The sequence below is a fragment of the Muntiacus reevesi genome, chromosome 5 (genome assembly GCF_963930625.1).
Source record: "Muntiacus reevesi chromosome 5, mMunRee1.1, whole genome shotgun sequence".
Lineage (NCBI taxonomy): Eukaryota > Metazoa > Chordata > Mammalia > Artiodactyla > Cervidae > Muntiacus > Muntiacus reevesi.
This window is the reverse complement of record NC_089253.1, coordinates 43,217,629-43,234,529: the sequence shown is the minus strand read 5'-3', so window position 1 is coordinate 43,234,529 and position 16,901 is coordinate 43,217,629. Positions and strand designations below refer to the sequence as shown.

Genomic DNA, 16,901 nt, shown 5'->3' with positions numbered 1-16,901 from the left:
AGCCCGTCTGAGCCACTTTCCTCCTCTGTAAACGGTATCTGTGGTGGCACCAAGGTCCACAGAGCCTGTAGGAAACTCTCAAGGGCACAGAGGATATTTTAAATTGTCTAAAATGTGGACATCTCCCCGCTCTGAGCAAATTAACAGGTTCAGGTGGTTCACAGTTTCAGCGTTAGATGACACCACAAATCCTTTCATGTCACATCTTTGAGAAGGTGGGTTTCCTGTGGTTTCGGGATAAAAATATGGACATGACCATGGAGCAAGACATGAGACCGGGGGTGTCCCACCTGATTCCAGGTTTGAGAATGTGCACACAGCCAGTTTGTAAGTCACGGTGGTTATTGCTGTCGAGTCGTTATGTCATGTCTGACGCTTCTGCGACCCCATGGACTGTAGCCCACCAGGCTCCTCTGTTCACAGGGTTTTGAAGGCAAGAATACTGGAGTGGGTTGCCATTTCTTTCTCCAGGGTATCTTCTCAACCCAGGAATCGAAACTGAGTCTCCTGCATGTGTCTCCTACATTGTAGGTGAATTCTTTACCACTGAGCTGCCAGTGAAACCCGGTGGTTATTAGCGAAGGAAATAAAAATGCCATTTTTTCTTTCTTTCTGTTGATGTGTATTATTCAATATATTTTCTAAGTGACTACTAAGTTATTAGATCATACTCATTTATTGATTGGACCTAAAATAATTCACAAATAGAACAGTTAGATATTTCTTTTGGCTTAGGAGCTCCGTGAAAAAATTACTGAGACACTAAGGGTTCAGGACCAGGGAACGCTTGGGCAGCTCTGTGTTAGCAGAAGGCTGGCATGGAGTTACCCACAGGGAGTCCCTCGTTGGACCCTGGGTCCCCCTCCTGCCTTGTCCAGAGAACTGCAGCATCTTTTCTGGCCCCAGCCTGGGGACAGAGATTAAACCTATGGTCTGTGATGCCCCAGGCTCTGCTCTGAAGCAGCATAAACTAGTCACCAAGTTGTTTTTGGCAGATTCGAGGATCGTGCCATTAGAAGGGCAGCGAGGCCCACTCCTCTCCACAGCCTCCCCAGCAGGCGATCTCTAGACTCAGACAGATGAAGGGGCTGAAAACTGCCTGCCTCATACACAGACTTTCAGTGACAAGCAGACCCAGACTGGGTCATGCGGGGGGCTGGCACCCTGTCCTCCCAGTTCCCCAGCAGCATCTGGCATGGAAGGCAATATTCTCTGATGGCAGATGTGACGACCTTCTTCTGGCAGGGTTCCAGCCAAATTCCAGACAGAGCTGGGCAACCAGATGCTTGAGCCATAAGCAGAGCGGGGCATCATTTGGAAAAGTGTGGGTGCCTGGGCGTGCCAGGCAAGCGAGGGGAGGGGAAGACAATGGATCTACAGCTGGCCACAGTTCAAAGTCATTTCCAGGGATGAGCCCAGGCACGCGGAGCAGCCACCTGGGAGAGAGCATGACTTCCAATGACATGCCTTGCAGGTGGGTAGGCTCCCCATCAGAAGACTCCATGCCCCCCTCTTACTGCTCCTGGCACTTGGACAAGACCCACAGACAGACACACGGAACAGGCCATACCCATAACAAGCAACACACACACACACACATACACACCCAGAACAAGCAGGATAACAGTCACGGCAGCAAGCCCCAGCCGGCCAGCTCTTACAGGGACGCCTAATTAAGCCATCAGATGTGAATGCTCCATCTCTTGGCAGCTCCAGGTCTGGTTGTAAAGTACAATATTGATGTCTCTGTCACCTCTGGGTAAGGGGACCGGGTGGCCGTCTGGACTCCAAAGTGGAAAGTCAGACTCAGCATCATGGTCTTGGCTTCCGTGATTCTGTGTCAATCTGCCCTTGGGTAATTTTAAAAGTTATATGATTCTAAGACTCTATTGTGTAAGATTTTAACTATCTTCTCAATATGGATTTGCCTCTTCTAGCCATTTCATGTAAAACAAATCATTCAACATGTTCCCTTTGATGTCTGTTTTTTTTTTCCACTTAATCTAATGTTTTCAAGTTTCATCCATATTGTAGCACATGTATAGGTTCTTCATTTTTTAAAAAATAGACTATATTTTAGAGTGGTTTTAGATTCGCAGCAAAGCTTCATTCCTTTCTAAGGTGGAATAATATTCCATTGTATGGATACACCATAATGGTTTATCCATTCATCCACCAATGGACATTTGGGTTGTCTCTACATTTTGACTGTTGTGAATAATGCTTCCATGAACATTCATGAACAAATATTTGTTTGGACACCTGTTTTCAATTTGGGAAAGTGTACACCTAGGACTGGAATTGCTTGGTCAAGTGGTACCTATGCTAAATTTTTGAGTAACTGCCAAATTCATTTCTAAATCAGAGGCATCATTTGACAGTCTCACCATCGGTGTATGGAAATTCTAATGTCTGCACACCCTTACCAAGACTTGCTATTTTCTGTTTTTATGGCTTTTTGTAGTTGTCATTTCATTATAGCTACCCTAGCAGGTATGAAGCAGTACCTTATTGTATTTTGATTTGAAATTCTATAATGATCCGTGAGACTGGACACCTTTTCATGTGCCTTTTGATCATTTGTATATCTTCTTTGGAGATAGGTACTTTGCGCATATTTAAATTGGAATTTTTACTTCTTGTGGCTGAGTTGTGAGACTTCTTTATATATTCTAGATACATAACCCTTATCGGATTATATTGCAAATGCTCTCTCACATTCTGTAGGTTGTCTTTTTACTTTCTTAATAATGTCCTTTGATGCACAAAAGTTTTCAATTTTTGTAAATCCCAATTTGTCTATTTGTTCTTTTGTTGTTCATGCTTTTGGTGTCATATTTAAGAATCCACTGTGAAATCCAAGGTTATGAAGATTCACTCCTATGTTTTCTAAGAGTTTTATTGTTTTAACTCCTATATTGGGTCGTTGATACATACTGAGTTAATTTTTGAATATGGAGTTAAGTAGGTATTCAACTTCTTTGGCGTGTGGTTAGTCTGGTGTCCCAACACCATTTATTGAAGAGACTACTCTTTCCATAGCTTCCCTAGTGGTTCAGTTGGTAAAGAATCTGCCTGCAATGAAGGAGACCCGGACTTGATCCCGGGATGGGGAAGATTCCCTGAAAGAGGGAATGGCTACCCACTCCAGTACTCTTTCTTTCCATACTGGATGATCTTGGCATCCTTGTTGAAAATCAACTGGTCATAGATATTTGGGTTTGTTTCTAGACTCCTCTTAATGCTATGTTATTGGTCTATCTATCTGTCAGTCCTTAAGCAATAATCAAAATGTCTTTAATTACTATAGTTTGTAATAAGTTCACACATCAGGAAATGTAATGTAAGTCCTCTAACTTTGTTTTTCTTTCTATATACATTTTTTGCTATTTAAAAGATGAGGATTGGACTTACAATTACATATGAAGATTGGCTTTTCCATTTCTACAAAACATTAGAGTTTTGATAGAGATTACATTGTATCATAGATCACTGTGAGGAGCATTGCCATGTTAAACATTATTCAGTTTTTCATCTCTCAGGCCTTCACTTCCAAGGTGACCAAGGAAAAAGAAGGAACAACAGTCAGGCCAAAAAGGGCAGTGGCCACGTGCAGCCCACCCACAGCGCCAGCTGTGCCCCGTGTGTGCTCAAGGACAAGGCCATTAAGAAGTTCATCAAAACATAACAGAGACTGCGGCCATCAAGGACATTTCTGACGCAAATGTCTTCAATACCTACGTATCTCCCAAGCTGTATGTGAAACTACAATACTGTGTGAGTTGTACCATTCATAGCAAGGTGGTCAGGAACCATTCCCGTGAAGCCTGGAAGGACTGAACACCCCCACCCCAATTTAGAACGGGGGGTGCCGCCCCATGACCTTTGCCAAAGACCAAGTGGGGAGCTAAGTCCTTAATGACCAAAGAAAAACTGCCCTCTGGAAAAAGGTGAAGTCAAAATAATATTTTAAAAAATATTAAGTTTTCCAATCCATGAACATGGGATATCTTTCCACTTATTTATATATTCTTTAATTTCTTCCTGCAGTATTTTGCAGTTCAGTGTAAAAAAGTTTCCCCTTCCGTGGTTAAATTTATTCCTAGGTATTTTATTCTTTAGGATGATATTGTAAATAGAATTGTTTTCTAAATTTCCTTCTCAGATTGGTCACTGCTAGCATATAGAAACACAGCTGATTTTTGAGCATTGACTTTATATCCTGTAACTTTGCCAAATGTGTTTACTAGCTCTAGTAGTATGTGTGTGTGTGTTCTATGGGATTTTTTTTTTAACCTCACCACGTGGGTTGCAGGATTTTAGTTCCCTGACCAGGGATCAAACCCAGGCTATTGGCAGTGAGAGAGTGGAGCCCTAATCACTGGACCACCAGGGAATTCACCATCTTTGGAATTTTTTTATATGTAGAATCATATCATCAGCAAATAAAAATTGAATTACTCTTTAAAAAATATTTATTTAGGCTGCAGTAGGTCTTCATTGCTGTGAGAAGGCTTTCTTCAGCTGTGGCAAGCGGGGGCTACTGTTAGTTGTGGTGCTCAGGCTTCTTATTTGCGGTGGCCTCTCGTGTTGCAGAGCGTGGCTCTAGGCTTCAGTAGTTGTGGCTTGTGGGTTTAGCTGTTCCACAGCATGTGGGATCTTCCCAGACCGGGGATCGAACCCGTGTCCCCTGCATTGCAGGCAGATTCTTGACCGCCTGAGCCACCAAGTCTATGTAATATTCTGTGATTTTGTCTGTAGAAGACGCCGCCGCTTACAAAGTCATAAACACATGGCAAATGTTAAGATCTGATGAGGCTGGGTGTTGTGTGTGTGTTGTTGTGTGTGTGTGAATGACCATGTTATCCTGTGTATTTTCTGTATGCCAGAAATATTATATAAGGTTTAAAGAAAACAAGAAGACCCTTTACACCCCAGATGCTAGTATTCTCCATATCCCGAAGGTTAGCGTAGTTAGGAAGAATGTGAGCTCTCAAGACCATGTATTTCTCTGGGTCCAGATTCTCAAACAGTCTTCACAAACTACGATTCAAGCCCATCCTGGGACCACAGCCCCCCAGCTGTCCCTCTGGCCGGGTGATGTGAAGGGCAGGCAGGCGCCTCTGGCCTTGCCTTTGCTCCTGGCCACACCCTCACCAGGCTGGGCCTTGAGGCTGGAGAGGACACACAGACTCCTGTCCTTCCCCCCACCCCTAGGCCTCTCACTGCCCGGAGTGCTTTGAAGTTTCTGGAAACATCCTACCCGCTCCCATAATGACTTTCCAGCAACCTCGTGAGATGGGTGTCACAGTTGGCTGCTTTCTCCCCATTCTGTGGATGGGGAGACTGAGACTGGGCATTCTGCACAGGGCTGGTTCCCGGCTAGGGAGCTTCCCTGTGGAAGAGACACAAGAGAGGCTGCCAGGGGCCAGGATCTGACACAAAACTTACTGGGTAGCTTTTGCCAGGAATGACCACGGAGCCACCATTTGTTCCCTCCAGGGAACCCAGTGCCACTTGCGAAATCCATCTGAAATTCGCAATCATTTGGAAACTGGTAAAGATGCTGATGCCAGGGCCCATCCCACACCTGCTGGGGCAGAAGCCCAGAGTGGGGCCCTGGCATCTTCAGGTCCCCAGGGCAAGTTTGAGGGTCCTCAAATTAACCTGTTGAGTCCCACTGAAGAGGCCAGGGTCCCGGAGTCCTGGGCACTGCTGTTTCTTTTCTCCCCAAGAAGGATCCTCTTCACAGAGCACCCAGCCACGTGGCCCTCTCCCCCTCCTGCCTAAGGGCTTCCCAGGGGGCTCCATGGTAAAGAAACCCTCCTGCCAATGCAGCAGATGTGACTTCAGTCTCAGGGTCCGGAAGATCCCCTGGAGGAGGGCATGGCAACCCACTCCAGTATTCTTGTCTGGAGAATTCCATGGACAGAGGAGCCTGGCGAGCTATAGTCTATGGGGTCACAAAGAGTAGGACGCGGCAGAGCACGCACACACCCAGAGATGAGTCCGGGGAGACACCACTCAGACAGAAGTCTGGCAGGTCTCATTGGAAGATCATGATCTAGTGTCTGCTGCTCTGTCCTGAGGTTTGTCGCATCCAACCCCTCCTTCCCCTCCCCTAGCTGGCGGTCACTTCCTGGAAAACACAGGAGCTATCCCGCTGCCCCAAACTCTGCAAAACCCCACCCCCCCATCCACATGGGTCACCCCCTGCAACATCCTCATCAGGGGGATTGTTCCTGTAAGCACCCAGCTTGACCCCCGACTTCCCCTCTCTACCCCACCCCACCCCTGGCCATCACCCATTCTCTGCTTCCCTGGAACAGCAGAATTTCTTTTAAGCCTTTCTTCCCCCTGGGAATTGTTTGTTTACATTTTTTGACCATTTTTTAAAAATTAATATTTTCTTTGCCACGCCACACAGCATGTGGGAATCTTAGCTCCCTGACCAGGGATGGAACCTGCCCTCCCCCACCCCACCCCACCCCACCCCCTGGCCCCTGCTTGCACTGGAAGCAGGGATCTTAACCCCTGGACCACCAGAGAAGTCACAGAACTGTTTGCAAGAGTCATCTAGTGGGGCGGCTCTGAACTAGGGACAATGTCATTCCCCTGGAGACACTTGGCAGAGTCTGGGGACATTCTGTTTTGTCGTAACTGCGGAGGTGTAGAGCCTGGGAAGGCCAGCAGTCACAAAAGCTGAGGAGACCTGGGGGAGGAGGACCCCCCCCCCCCGGAGCCCCGCCAGCACGTGGGTTTCAGACTTCTGTCCTCCAGAAGTGGGAGAGTAACCCCCTGTCTCCAGCCACCGCCGTCGTTGTGGTTCGTTATCGCAGCCCCAGGAACCTGATCCGAGGCATCTGCAGAGCGTCTCGCCATTGTCGCACTTTTCATTTCACAGTTGCTGTGGAGGCTGAAAATACTTTCACTTGCTTGTGGGCTACGCGGGCTTCTTGTGGATTCAGTTCGCTTAGTTTTCTGTTTGTTGGCTTTTGACCGTGTGGCTTGTGGGAACTTAGTTGCCCAACCAGGGATTGAACCCATGCCCTTGGGAGTGAAAGCGTGGAGTCCTAGCCCCCGAACTGTCAGGGAATTCCCTGGTATGTCTCACTTTAACAGCTTTGAGATACAACTGGTGAATTGCACAATCTGGTGGTTCCCAGGAGGCGGGCTGTAGCCCACCCCACCATACCCCACCCCCTGCTCTTCGATTGTTCTTGCCAGCCCTGACTTCCCTTCTGAGATCTTGTGTGGCTCCCACTGGCCTGGTTCCCATCACAGCCAAGGAGCACCTCACAGCCCCGCCTAGGGTGCAAGCTGGTTCTCATGCTGTGCCTGGACCTGCTCTCCATAGCCCTCGGCCATGGAGTGATCTTGATCTCTTGGGACACGCTTGGGGATGGAGGGCAGACAGGGGCAAACCACGCAGGAGGGATTAGCAGTGGGGCCTGAGTGCGTTCTTCTGCTTCCTAGAGCCTAGCAGGTGCTCTAGAAAGACTGGGGGAAACGTTAGGAGCCAATACTTATGAGCACTGATTTCTCGTCAGGAGCCGTGGTTAGATACCTATTCTTTCATCTGATCGTGAGATCCTCTGATTGCAGTTGTTGTCTCAGGGAGGCTCAGGGAGGTTAAGCAACTTGCCTGTGCTGTGTGTTCGGACTGTAGCCCGCCAGGCTCCTCTGTCCATGGACAAGAATACTGGAGTGGGTTGCCGTGCCCTTCTCCAGGGGCTCTTTCCCACCCAGGGATCAAACACAGGTCTCCCGCAATGTAGGGGAAATCTTTACCATCTGAGCCACCAGGGAAGCCCAACTAACTTGCCTAGGGTCACACAGTAAATAGGAGAATAAGGGGAAAAAGCAACATGATGTGACACCCTGTGGCCACAGGGGTCCCTGGCCCATCCACTCTCTCTCTGCAGCTGCCAGGGTCCCTTCCTCTGCCCTGAGGATGCCAGTGGGGCACATGAGGAGAGCGCAAATGAAGGAAGCCTGTGGGGTAGGAATGAAGGCATAGACATGAGGATCTGGTGCAGGGACCTGGGTGGCTTGAAGAGCTCTGCTGGCTGAGGGCATCCCGGAGGAGGCTGCCAGGGTCCCACTGACAAAGTATTGATGCTTTCAAACTGTGGTGCTGGAGAAGACTCTTGAGAGTCCCTTGGACAGCAAGGAGATCAAACCAGTCAATCCTAAAGGAAGTTAACCCTGAATATTCACTGGAAGGACTGATGCTGAAGCTCCAATACTTTGGCCACCTGATGCAAAGAGCTAACTTATTGGAAAAGACCCTGATGCTGGGAGAGATTAAGGACAGGAGGAGAAGGGGATGACAGAGGATGATGAGATGGTTGGGTGGCATCACCGACTCAGTGGACACGAGTTTGAGCAAACTCCAGGAGATAGTGGAGGACAGAGGAGCCTGGGAGTTGCAGTCCATGGGGTCGCAAAGAGTTGGACACTTAGTGACTTAGCAACTGAACAACCCTACGTTTCTCCTTATCTGGTAACTTTCTGCCTGTCCTTCCCAGCAATCACAGCATCACCTGGAGTCACCTGGAGTTGCCAGACCTGTTCCGGGGACCAGCTGTGCCAGGTGAGGCAGCTGCAGGACGTGCTTCTGTGTGAATCAGCAGGAGGCCAGACCAGCTGGAGCTTTGGTTTGGGGATTTGTCACCCAGGTACCTCTCCACTGCCAGACGTGGGCGCAGGGCTTCCGGTGGGGGGCTGCACAGGCAACCTGCAGAGGCGGGGTGAGAGCGTACACCTGGAGGCAGAATGTCAGGCAGAAGAGACCCAGGCTCGGCAAAGGATCCAGGGCCGGAGTCCACACCAGGGTACGTGGGGTTGGGGTCAGGGGGAGGGGGTGGGCCAGCAGCACAGGGTGGGGGAGTGGGGAAGAGAAATGGGATCCAGACTCCATGGGCTCCCAGGGCTGGGGGTCCGGGGGCCTGGGGCCTGGCTCAGAGCAGGGAGGTGGTGCTGCCCTGCCCCAACTCTCCCCGCCCCCACCTCCGACCCCTGTGATGCCTGGGAACACTCTCAGAAAACCTGCAGCCCCCCTGGGCTGGCCTGGCCTGGCCCGGTGGGGGGTGGTGGTGGTGGTGGAGGCTCCCCAGGCTGGGGGAAGAGGTGGATAGACAGGGGCCGGCCAGGTGTGACCTGGGCTGTGCTCAGGAAGTGCTGCGGGAGTTGGGACAGGGGAAGGGAGCAGCTCCTTGTAAAAACAACACTCACTGTTCGTTTCTGATTCTGGACATGTTGCATTCTCATGGTAGAAAATTTGGAAGCTACAGAAAGATGTTGTTGAGAAGTCAATAAAAAGCACAGGGCGGGACTTCCCTGGGGATCCAGCGGTAAAACTAGCACACTGCAGTGCTGGTGGGGGAGGGACTGCGGGGTCACGGAACCGGGGCTGAAGCTGCCATGTAGACCCCATTGTTTGGAGGGCAAGCGATGGGTCATGGGTCGTCTGACCTCAGCCCCACCCAGCCTCCCACCTCCTCATTGATTGGGCAATGATGGGGTGGGCCTGAGGATGTGTTCCCTGGGCTTTGATGCATTCTGGAGGCATTCGGGCCTAGAGAGGCTCTAGAGAGCCGTGGACGAAGCCAGGGCAGGGCCGATGGGACCAGGCGCCACCAGAACTCCAGAGGGAAAGCGGGTGGGGTGGGTGATTCTGGCACCTCCGGGGCAGCCCTGGAACTTGAAGGCCTAAGGGTGCTCCCAGCCACTCTGGACTGAGGGTGGGCAGGGCTAGTGGCCAGAGGCAGCCCCGAAGCCCCAGATGCTCCAGGAAGCGCTCAGGAGGAAATGGCCCTGGTTGGTCTTAGCGGTGAGCCTGGGCCTGGGCGGGGACTTTCTGATCTCCCTCTGCCACTCTGCCATCTGGGGCAGGGGGCTGGGGTCTAGGTGGGACCACCCCGGGCCTGGCTGTGGGAGGGCACACCTTGGGTCCCCTTCCAGCCCAAGAAAGGGCCAGGATACCTGCCTGGCCAACCAGGTGGGAGCAGGCAGGTCCTGGGTTCCCCCTAAGAGCTGAGCTCTCGCTGCCCACCTGCTGAGGGGCCTCACCCACATGGCCAGCCTTCCCCCTCCCACCAAGCAGGATGTCCATGCCCGTGATGTCCCCAGGGCGGGCCTGTGACCTGGAGGCACTTGCCCAAGGCTAGACACAATCCGGCAGGAGGGAGTGGATGGTAAGAGTCTTGGGGTCAGATCCCTGCTCTGCCTGGCACCAGGTGTTGCCTGGGAATGTGCCCAGCATCCTCCCGTGCTCCTCAGCTTGGAGACCCACTGAGCAGGCCACCAGTGCTGGCCCGGCCTTACGGCTTCTGTGAATAGTAAGCACAGTGGCCAGGCCCCATTGAGGCTGGCCAGGCCTGTGCTGTGCACGCCCATGGAGAAGTCTGTCCCCACTTCCCAGGTGAGGAGACTGAGGCTCAGAGAGGAGAGGGGGAGGTGCAGGGTGCCCAGTGGGGACGCTGAGACCTGCCTCACCCCACGGTCAGTGCTCTGAGGCAGAGGTCCTGGGCTCAGGCCTGTGAGACGCTGCTGGCTCACATCGGCACACAGAGAAAGGGAATCACAGACAGACACAGACAGACACAGACACAGAGACACAGAGAGACGCAGAGACACTCAGATAGACAGAGACCTGGAGGCACAGGCGATGGTAAGGTTCTGGGCCCTGGTTGGGGTGCTCAGAGCCCTTTCTTGCTCAAAGTTCAGGTATTTCCCCCCAGAGTCCCCCCTGGGCTCCTTCTTCCCATCCCCATACCCCATCCCCCTCCCCTCCAGCCCCACCAGGGTTCCCTTGGGTGTCAGACTGAATCCAGATGGGCTCCAGGCTCCAGACTGTCAGCTGTGCCTCACCGGATGCCCCGCCCACCCCATTGCTCCTTGTTCCAGAACCACCTCCCCAGAGCACAGGGAGCCGTCCCATGCTCCAGGGCCCTGCAGCACACCCTAGCCTCAGTTTCCCCATCTGCCACTGCAAAGTTCTGTGGTCTCTGAGGCAAAGAACCCCTCGAGGCCCTGTGGGGGTGTCCGTGGGCCCACGTGGGTGCGAGCAGGGGCTGTGGAGGGGTGGTGGAGGTGGGGGCACCCCGACTCACGCTGCCCCCGCCCAGCAGGATGGACCCCTTCGCGGACACCCTGCAGCAGCTGCGGGAGGCCTTCAGCTCGGGGCGCACACGGCCAGCAGAGTTCCGGGCCGCCCAGCTGAACGGCCTGAGCTGCTTCCTGCGAGAGAACAAGCAGCTTCTGCAGGAGGCGCTGGCTCAGGACCTGCACAAGGTGGGTGGGGAGCGGGGTGGGGGGGAGGAGGGCAGGGGTGGGGGGAGGAGGGTAGGGGTGGGGGAGGAGGGCAGGTATGGGGGGAAGGGCAGAGGTGGGGGAGGAGGGCAGAGGTGAGGGAGGAGGGCAGGGGTGGGGGGAGGAGGGCAGGTGTAGGGGGGAGGGCAGGTGTGGGGAGGAGGGCAGGGGTGGGTGAGGGGAGCAGGGGTGGGTGAGGGGAGCAGGGTGGGCGGGGAGGAGGATAAGAGTGGGTGAGGGCGGGCAGGGGTGAGGGGAGGAGGGCAGGGGTAGGGAGAGGAGCAGGGGTGGGGAGGGCAGGAGTGGGTGGGGGCTGGAGCCAGCTGCCTCCTCAGCTCAGTCCTGTGGTTCAGCAGACCCTTCCCTGGGCTGCTAGCTGCTCTACATCAACTCAGTAAATCTGTGAGGCAGGTCTGACTGCTGTCCCATGTCACAGACGGGGAAAGTGAGGCACGTGGGAGTTAAGTCACTTGCCCAAAGTCCCACAGCCAGAAAGCAGCAGAGCCCAGGACCCATGCTCCTCACTGCAGTTCCCAGGGACTGGCTATTCTTACCCGGAGACTGTCTCCGTGTCCACCCTGAGGACTCTTGGGGACCTCCAGCACTAGATCCACTCCCCTCCCCACCCTGCCCAGGCCTGACCACCAAATCCCACCTCCACCACAGGCGGCCTTTCATTCAGACATTTCGGAGCTCATCCTCTGCCAGAACGAGGTTGACTTGGCTCTCAGGAACCTGCACACTTGGATGAAGGACGAGCCAGCGGCCAAGAACCTGGTGAGACCTCTGGCCAGGCAGGACAACTCCAGGGCGGCCCGGCCCAGGCCCTGGGCGAGTCACTGACTTTCTCAGGACCGCGGTCTCCTTGAGGGGACCCCACTGCACAGGCAGGTCGAGGGCTCTGAAGGGTGAGCTTTGGGGTGATCCTTAGCGAGGCCTCACTGTCCGCCCCACACCCCAGATCACGCAGCTGGACTCGGCCTTCATCCGCAAGGAGCCCTTCGGCCTGGTGCTGATCCTCTCCCCCTGGAACTACCCCCTGAACCTGAGCCTGGTGCCCCTGATGGGCGCCCTCGCTGCAGGTGAGAGGACGCCTCCACCCTCATGCCCCCTGCCTGTCCTCCCAGCCGCCGCCAGAGCCAGGAAGGAGGGGGGAGCTGGCACCAGGTGGCTGAGAAGGCCTGGTTCCTGTCTGGCCACCATCCCTGGGGCTGTGTGGCCTTGGGGCCAATAGGGCACCTCTCTCAGCTGGCACTGGGTGTGTGAGGACCCAATGGAGACGGGGCGTGGCTACACGCGGCCCCGCCCTCGCCCCGCCCCACAGGGAACTGCGTGGTGCTGAAGCCCTCGGAGATGAGCAAGTGCACTGAGAGGGTCCTGGCCGAGGTGCTGCCCGGGTACCTGGACCAGGTGAGGGTGAGCCTGTGTCCCGCACCTCCGCTCCCACCAGTGGGAGGTCCTGCAGGGTCCCCTGAGCCGTCCGTCCCTCCCGCCCCCTTGCAGAGCTGCTTTGCCGTGGTGCTGGGCGGGCCCGAGAAGACGGGAAGGCTGCTGGAGCACGCGTTCGACTACATCTTCTTCACGGGTGAGGGTGGCCCCAGTTGGTTCCTGGGGAAAGAGGGATGTTGGAAAACAGGCTGGAGAAGGCGGGGGAGGGAGGAGGCGATGGCCAGCAGTGTGGAGCATCCCTGACGGCAATCTTCTGGGGCAGGTGGGCCTGGAAGTGTGGGGTCCTGGGGCAGCAGGGCGGGGGCAGATCCCAATGGGTGAGCCAGGACGGGGCCAGGAAGGTGGTGCCTGAACCATCCGGCCAAGAGCAGTTGAGTCAAATCCCATGTTCCCAGGGAGCCCTCGAGTTGGCAAGATCGTCATGACTGCCGCCGCCAAGCACCTGACGCCTGTCACGCTGGAGCTGGGAGGCAAGAACCCCTGCTACGTGGACGACAACTGCGACCCCCAGACCGTGGCCAACCGGGTGGCCTTCTTCCGCTATTTCAACACCGGCCAGACCTGCGTGGCCCCCGACTACGTCCTGTGCAGCCCCGAGATGCAGGCGCGGCTGGTGCCGGCCCTGCAGAGCGCCATCACCCGTTTCTACGGCGATGACCCCCAGAGCTCCCCGGACTTGGGCCGCATCATCAACGAGAAGCATTGCCAGCGGCTCCGGGACCTGCTGAGCTGCGGTCGTGTGGTCATCGGCGGCCAGAGTGATGAAAGCGATCTCTACATCGGTGAGCCCCGCCCTCCCTGCCACTGTGCCCCACCCCCCACCCCAGCGAAGGCCCCTCCACGCTGGGGGCCACAGCTGGGCCCCGAGTCTGGGCTCTGAGGCTCCCCCGACCCCACCCCTACAGCCCAGCCTGGTGCCTCGACTTCGTGACACTGGTGTTCCCTGTTGCCGGGGTCTGAGCCCGCGACCCCACGACTCCATACTCTGGCCCAAGTTCTCCAAGCTTGGTTCAGTTCAGTCGCTCAGTCGTGACTGACTCTTTGCGACCCCATGGACTGCAGCATGCCAAGTCTCCCTGTCCATCACCTACTCCCGGAGCTTGCTCAAACTCATGTCCATCGAGTCGGTGATGTCATCCAACCATTTCATCCTCTGTCGTCTCCTTCTACCTTCAACCTTTCCCAACATCAGGGTGTTTTCCAATGAGTCAGTTCTCTGCATCAGGTGGCCATAGAATTGGAGTTTCAGCTTCAGCATCAGTCCTTCTGATGAATAGTCAGGACTGATTTCCTTTAGGATTATTCAGGTTTCCAAACTCAGATCCCAGAGTTCTAGGCTCAGCTTCCAACTTCAGCCCCACGACCCGCTGCTCCATGGGCATCACGACCCCAGGTGCTACGTGCCCACGATTCTGGTCCGCAGCTCCCAAAGCCCGTCCTGAGCGTCCGCTCTGCTGTGAACAAAGAACCCCGGTCTCCTGGACCGAACGGCCCGGAGGGTCTAACAGGCTGGGACCTGGGGCCTCAGAGTCTGGGGTCTAAGATCGGGTCACCCTCTGACTGTGAGACCAAGGCTGAGTGGTTCTCTGGGACCCACGGGCCCCGGTCAGGCTGGGGAGCCCCTCGTGGTCACTTCCCGGGGGCTGTGGGGAGACTACCGTCCCTGGGACATCCGGGTCCCTGGGCCCTGACATTCCCGCGGGCCGCCCACCAGAGGCCCCGCCTACCGAGGCCCCGCCCACCAGAGGCCCCGCCCCTGGGCTGAGCAGACCCCTCTCCCGGGCAGCCCCCACGGTGCTGGTGGACGTGCAGGAGACCGAGCCGGTAATGCAGGAGGAGATCTTCGGGCCCATCCTGCCCATCGTGAACGTGAGGAGCCTGGACCAGGCCATCGACTTCATCAACCGTCGGGAGAAGCCCCTGGCCCTGTATGCCTTCTCCAAGAGCAGCCAGGTGGGGCTGGACGCAGGCGGGGGCAACAGAGGGGCCCAAAGGGGTGAGACTAGCCCCCTCCCTTTTCCCAGCCCACTTACAAGGGTCAGGGAGCAGACAGCTCCAGGGTGACTATAATCCAGGCTGCAGGACGACGGCTCCCTCAACACAGGTGTCCAGCTGAGACGGCGATGGGGCTAGGGGCGGCACCAAGAACCTACCAACGGGTGGGTGGCCAGCTGCCTGCCCTGGCCGGGGCAGCCTCACCCAGACGAGGAGGTGCCCCTTCTATCTGCCCTGCCCCAAACACCCCTCTTTTCCTAAGTCGTGCAAAAGTTCTGTATGGGTGTTTAGAGGCCCGGAAGTGGGATGGGACAGAGCAAAGGTGGGACCCTGCAGGCGGAGCCGGGCTGGCTGCCTGTCTGGGGCGGCGGCTAACCCTCACAGCCTCCGGTTCCCAGCCTCAGGGCCTCCGGTTCCCGCGGGCTCCTCTTCGTGAACTCAGAGGGGCGCGCTCACTCAGCATAGGATGGAGACCCGGGAGGCGCCTCTGCTCACTGTGGAATGAGGAGACCACGCTCCACCCCTGACCCCGGCCTCCCCCTCCCACCAGGTAGTGAACCAGATGCTGGACAGGACCAGCAGCGGCAATTTTGCAGGGAATGAAGGCTTCACCTACCTGACTCTTACCTCCCTGCCATTCTCGGGAGTCGGTGAGCCCTGCCCTCCTTCACCCTCCAGCCTCAACTCCCAGGGAAGCCCAAGTGGGCACTCCAGACCCAGAAAGGTTCAGTTTGGCCTTCACTCACGGTTCAACCTCGATCCAGGCCCCTGGTCTCTCAGGGCCTCAGTTTCCCTCTCTGCAAAATGGCTCATAGCATGGCCTGGGCTCCCTGCTGGGCGGTGGGCTGCTGCTACTGGTGGCAGACTCCTTGGCCTGGCCCCAGACCCTCACTTCCATGCCCCTGCAGGCAAAAGTGGGATGGGAAGGTACCACGGCAAGTTCTCCTTCGACACCTTCTCCCACCACCGCGCCTGCCTGCTCTCCCACTCGGGCCTGGAGATGCTGAATAACATCCGCTACCCACCCTATTCTGACTGCAGACAGAAGCTGCTCACCTGGGCCTTGGGCAGCCACAGCTGCACCCTGCTGTGAACACCCTGCCCGCCTCCAGGTCTCTGTCCACGACCCCTCTGTCCTGCTGCTGCCCAGGTGCTCAGTGGCCCCCAAAAGGCAGGCATCCTGTCCATGAACAGAAAGGTCCTGCCCTTGGGGCTTTGTCTGAACAGATGCTCGGCTGGACAGGCCTCTGGGCCACCGGTCCAGCCCCTTTCAGGACCAGAGTCCCCTCTGCAGCTTTCTGACAGATTTGTTGACCCTCTGCTTGAACATGTCTGGTGACAGAGAGCTCACCCCCTAGGTTGAGCAGCCCTGGTGGTTAGGAAGGCCCCTCTCACATCAGATCTATAATTAGGCTCCCGAAGTAGAGTGATTTCTAACAGCTCCAGCCATACCTGGTTTGGGAAGCTGTGTTTGTCTGGGTCTCAGTTTCCCCAACTGCAGTGAAGAACGTGGGCCTTTGGAGACGTCTCTGCCCTCCAGGCCAGGGTCTGCTGTGCCCGTCTGTCCTCCAGGCTTGCACCTGCCCCCTCACCCCTCACTCCTCTCAGCTGCCCCGACCCAGGAGGGAGCCTCACTCCCATCTCACAGGCAGGAGCCAAGGCCCAGAGAGGGCACCGACTCCCCAGGTCACACAGCCTGTCGGGGAGGGGGGTGTCGGAGCCAGTGGGACCTGGGGGTCCCTCTACTTCCTGGGGCTCAGAGGGGCAACTCAGCCGGCCCATCTCCAGACTGTTCTCACCGCTGTGGCATGCACACGTGTTGGTACACATAGCACAGATGTGAACACACAGATCCTCAGACAGGCAGACACCAGTCCTCACACACACTTGCACACTCAGCTGGGGCTGGAGGCTGGTGTTTCTGGGGGCTCTTGTGCCAGTTTCCTGACACCCTTCCATTCTATGAATACCTTCTGAGGGTGTGGAGAAAAGGGAACTCCCCTACACTTTTTTGTGGGAATATAAATTGGTGCAGTTACTATGAAAAACAGTACGGAGGTTCCTCAGAAGAACTAAAATTAGAGAAACTGTATGAGCCAGTTGTGGGCATATATCTGGAGAAGACTAATTCAAAAAGATAC

The 16,901-nt window shown here is 55.4% G+C and overlaps 1 protein-coding gene and 1 pseudogene across 3 annotated transcripts; both read left to right on the top strand.

Moving 5' to 3' along the window:
* Positions 1-2,536: 2,536 nt before the first annotated feature.
* On the top strand, positions 2,537-3,954 carry LOC136169300 (small ribosomal subunit protein eS26-like; annotated as a pseudogene).
* Positions 3,955-8,778: 4,824 nt separating this feature from the next.
* On the top strand, positions 8,779-15,853 carry LOC136168872 (aldehyde dehydrogenase family 3 member B1-like). Of its 3 annotated transcripts, XM_065936592.1 has the most exons (10): positions 8,779-8,837; positions 11,136-11,298; positions 11,983-12,093; positions 12,278-12,398; positions 12,641-12,726; positions 12,820-12,901; positions 13,161-13,547; positions 14,552-14,718; positions 15,311-15,410; positions 15,669-15,853. In XM_065936592.1, exons 1-10 carry the CDS (start codon positions 8,779-8,781, stop codon positions 15,851-15,853), a joined length of 1,461 nt encoding a protein of 486 aa, XP_065792664.1. The 3 variants fall into 3 exon arrangements, with proteins under 3 accessions (XP_065792664.1, XP_065792666.1, XP_065792667.1); XM_065936594.1 differs by lacking the exons at positions 8,779-8,837; positions 11,983-12,093 and having other exon boundaries at positions 11,137-11,298; XM_065936595.1 differs by lacking the exons at positions 8,779-8,837; positions 12,820-12,901 and having other exon boundaries at positions 11,137-11,298; positions 13,430-13,547.
* The last annotated feature ends 1,048 nt before the right edge of the window (positions 15,854-16,901 follow it).

Bases quoted from the DNA above. Each gene is read 5' to 3' on its own strand.
- LOC136168872 (XM_065936592.1), top strand. From the start codon at position 8,779: ATGTCAGGCAGAAGAGACCCAGGCTCGGCAAAGGATCCAGGGCCGGAG. The intron at 12,094-12,277 runs GTGAGACCTCTG...CCCACACCCCAG, and splicing joins AGCCAGCGGCCAAGAACCTG to ATCACGCAGCTGGACTCGGC. The intron at 15,411-15,668 runs GTGAGCCCTGCC...ATGCCCCTGCAG, and splicing joins CCTGCCATTCTCGGGAGTCG to GCAAAAGTGGGATGGGAAGG.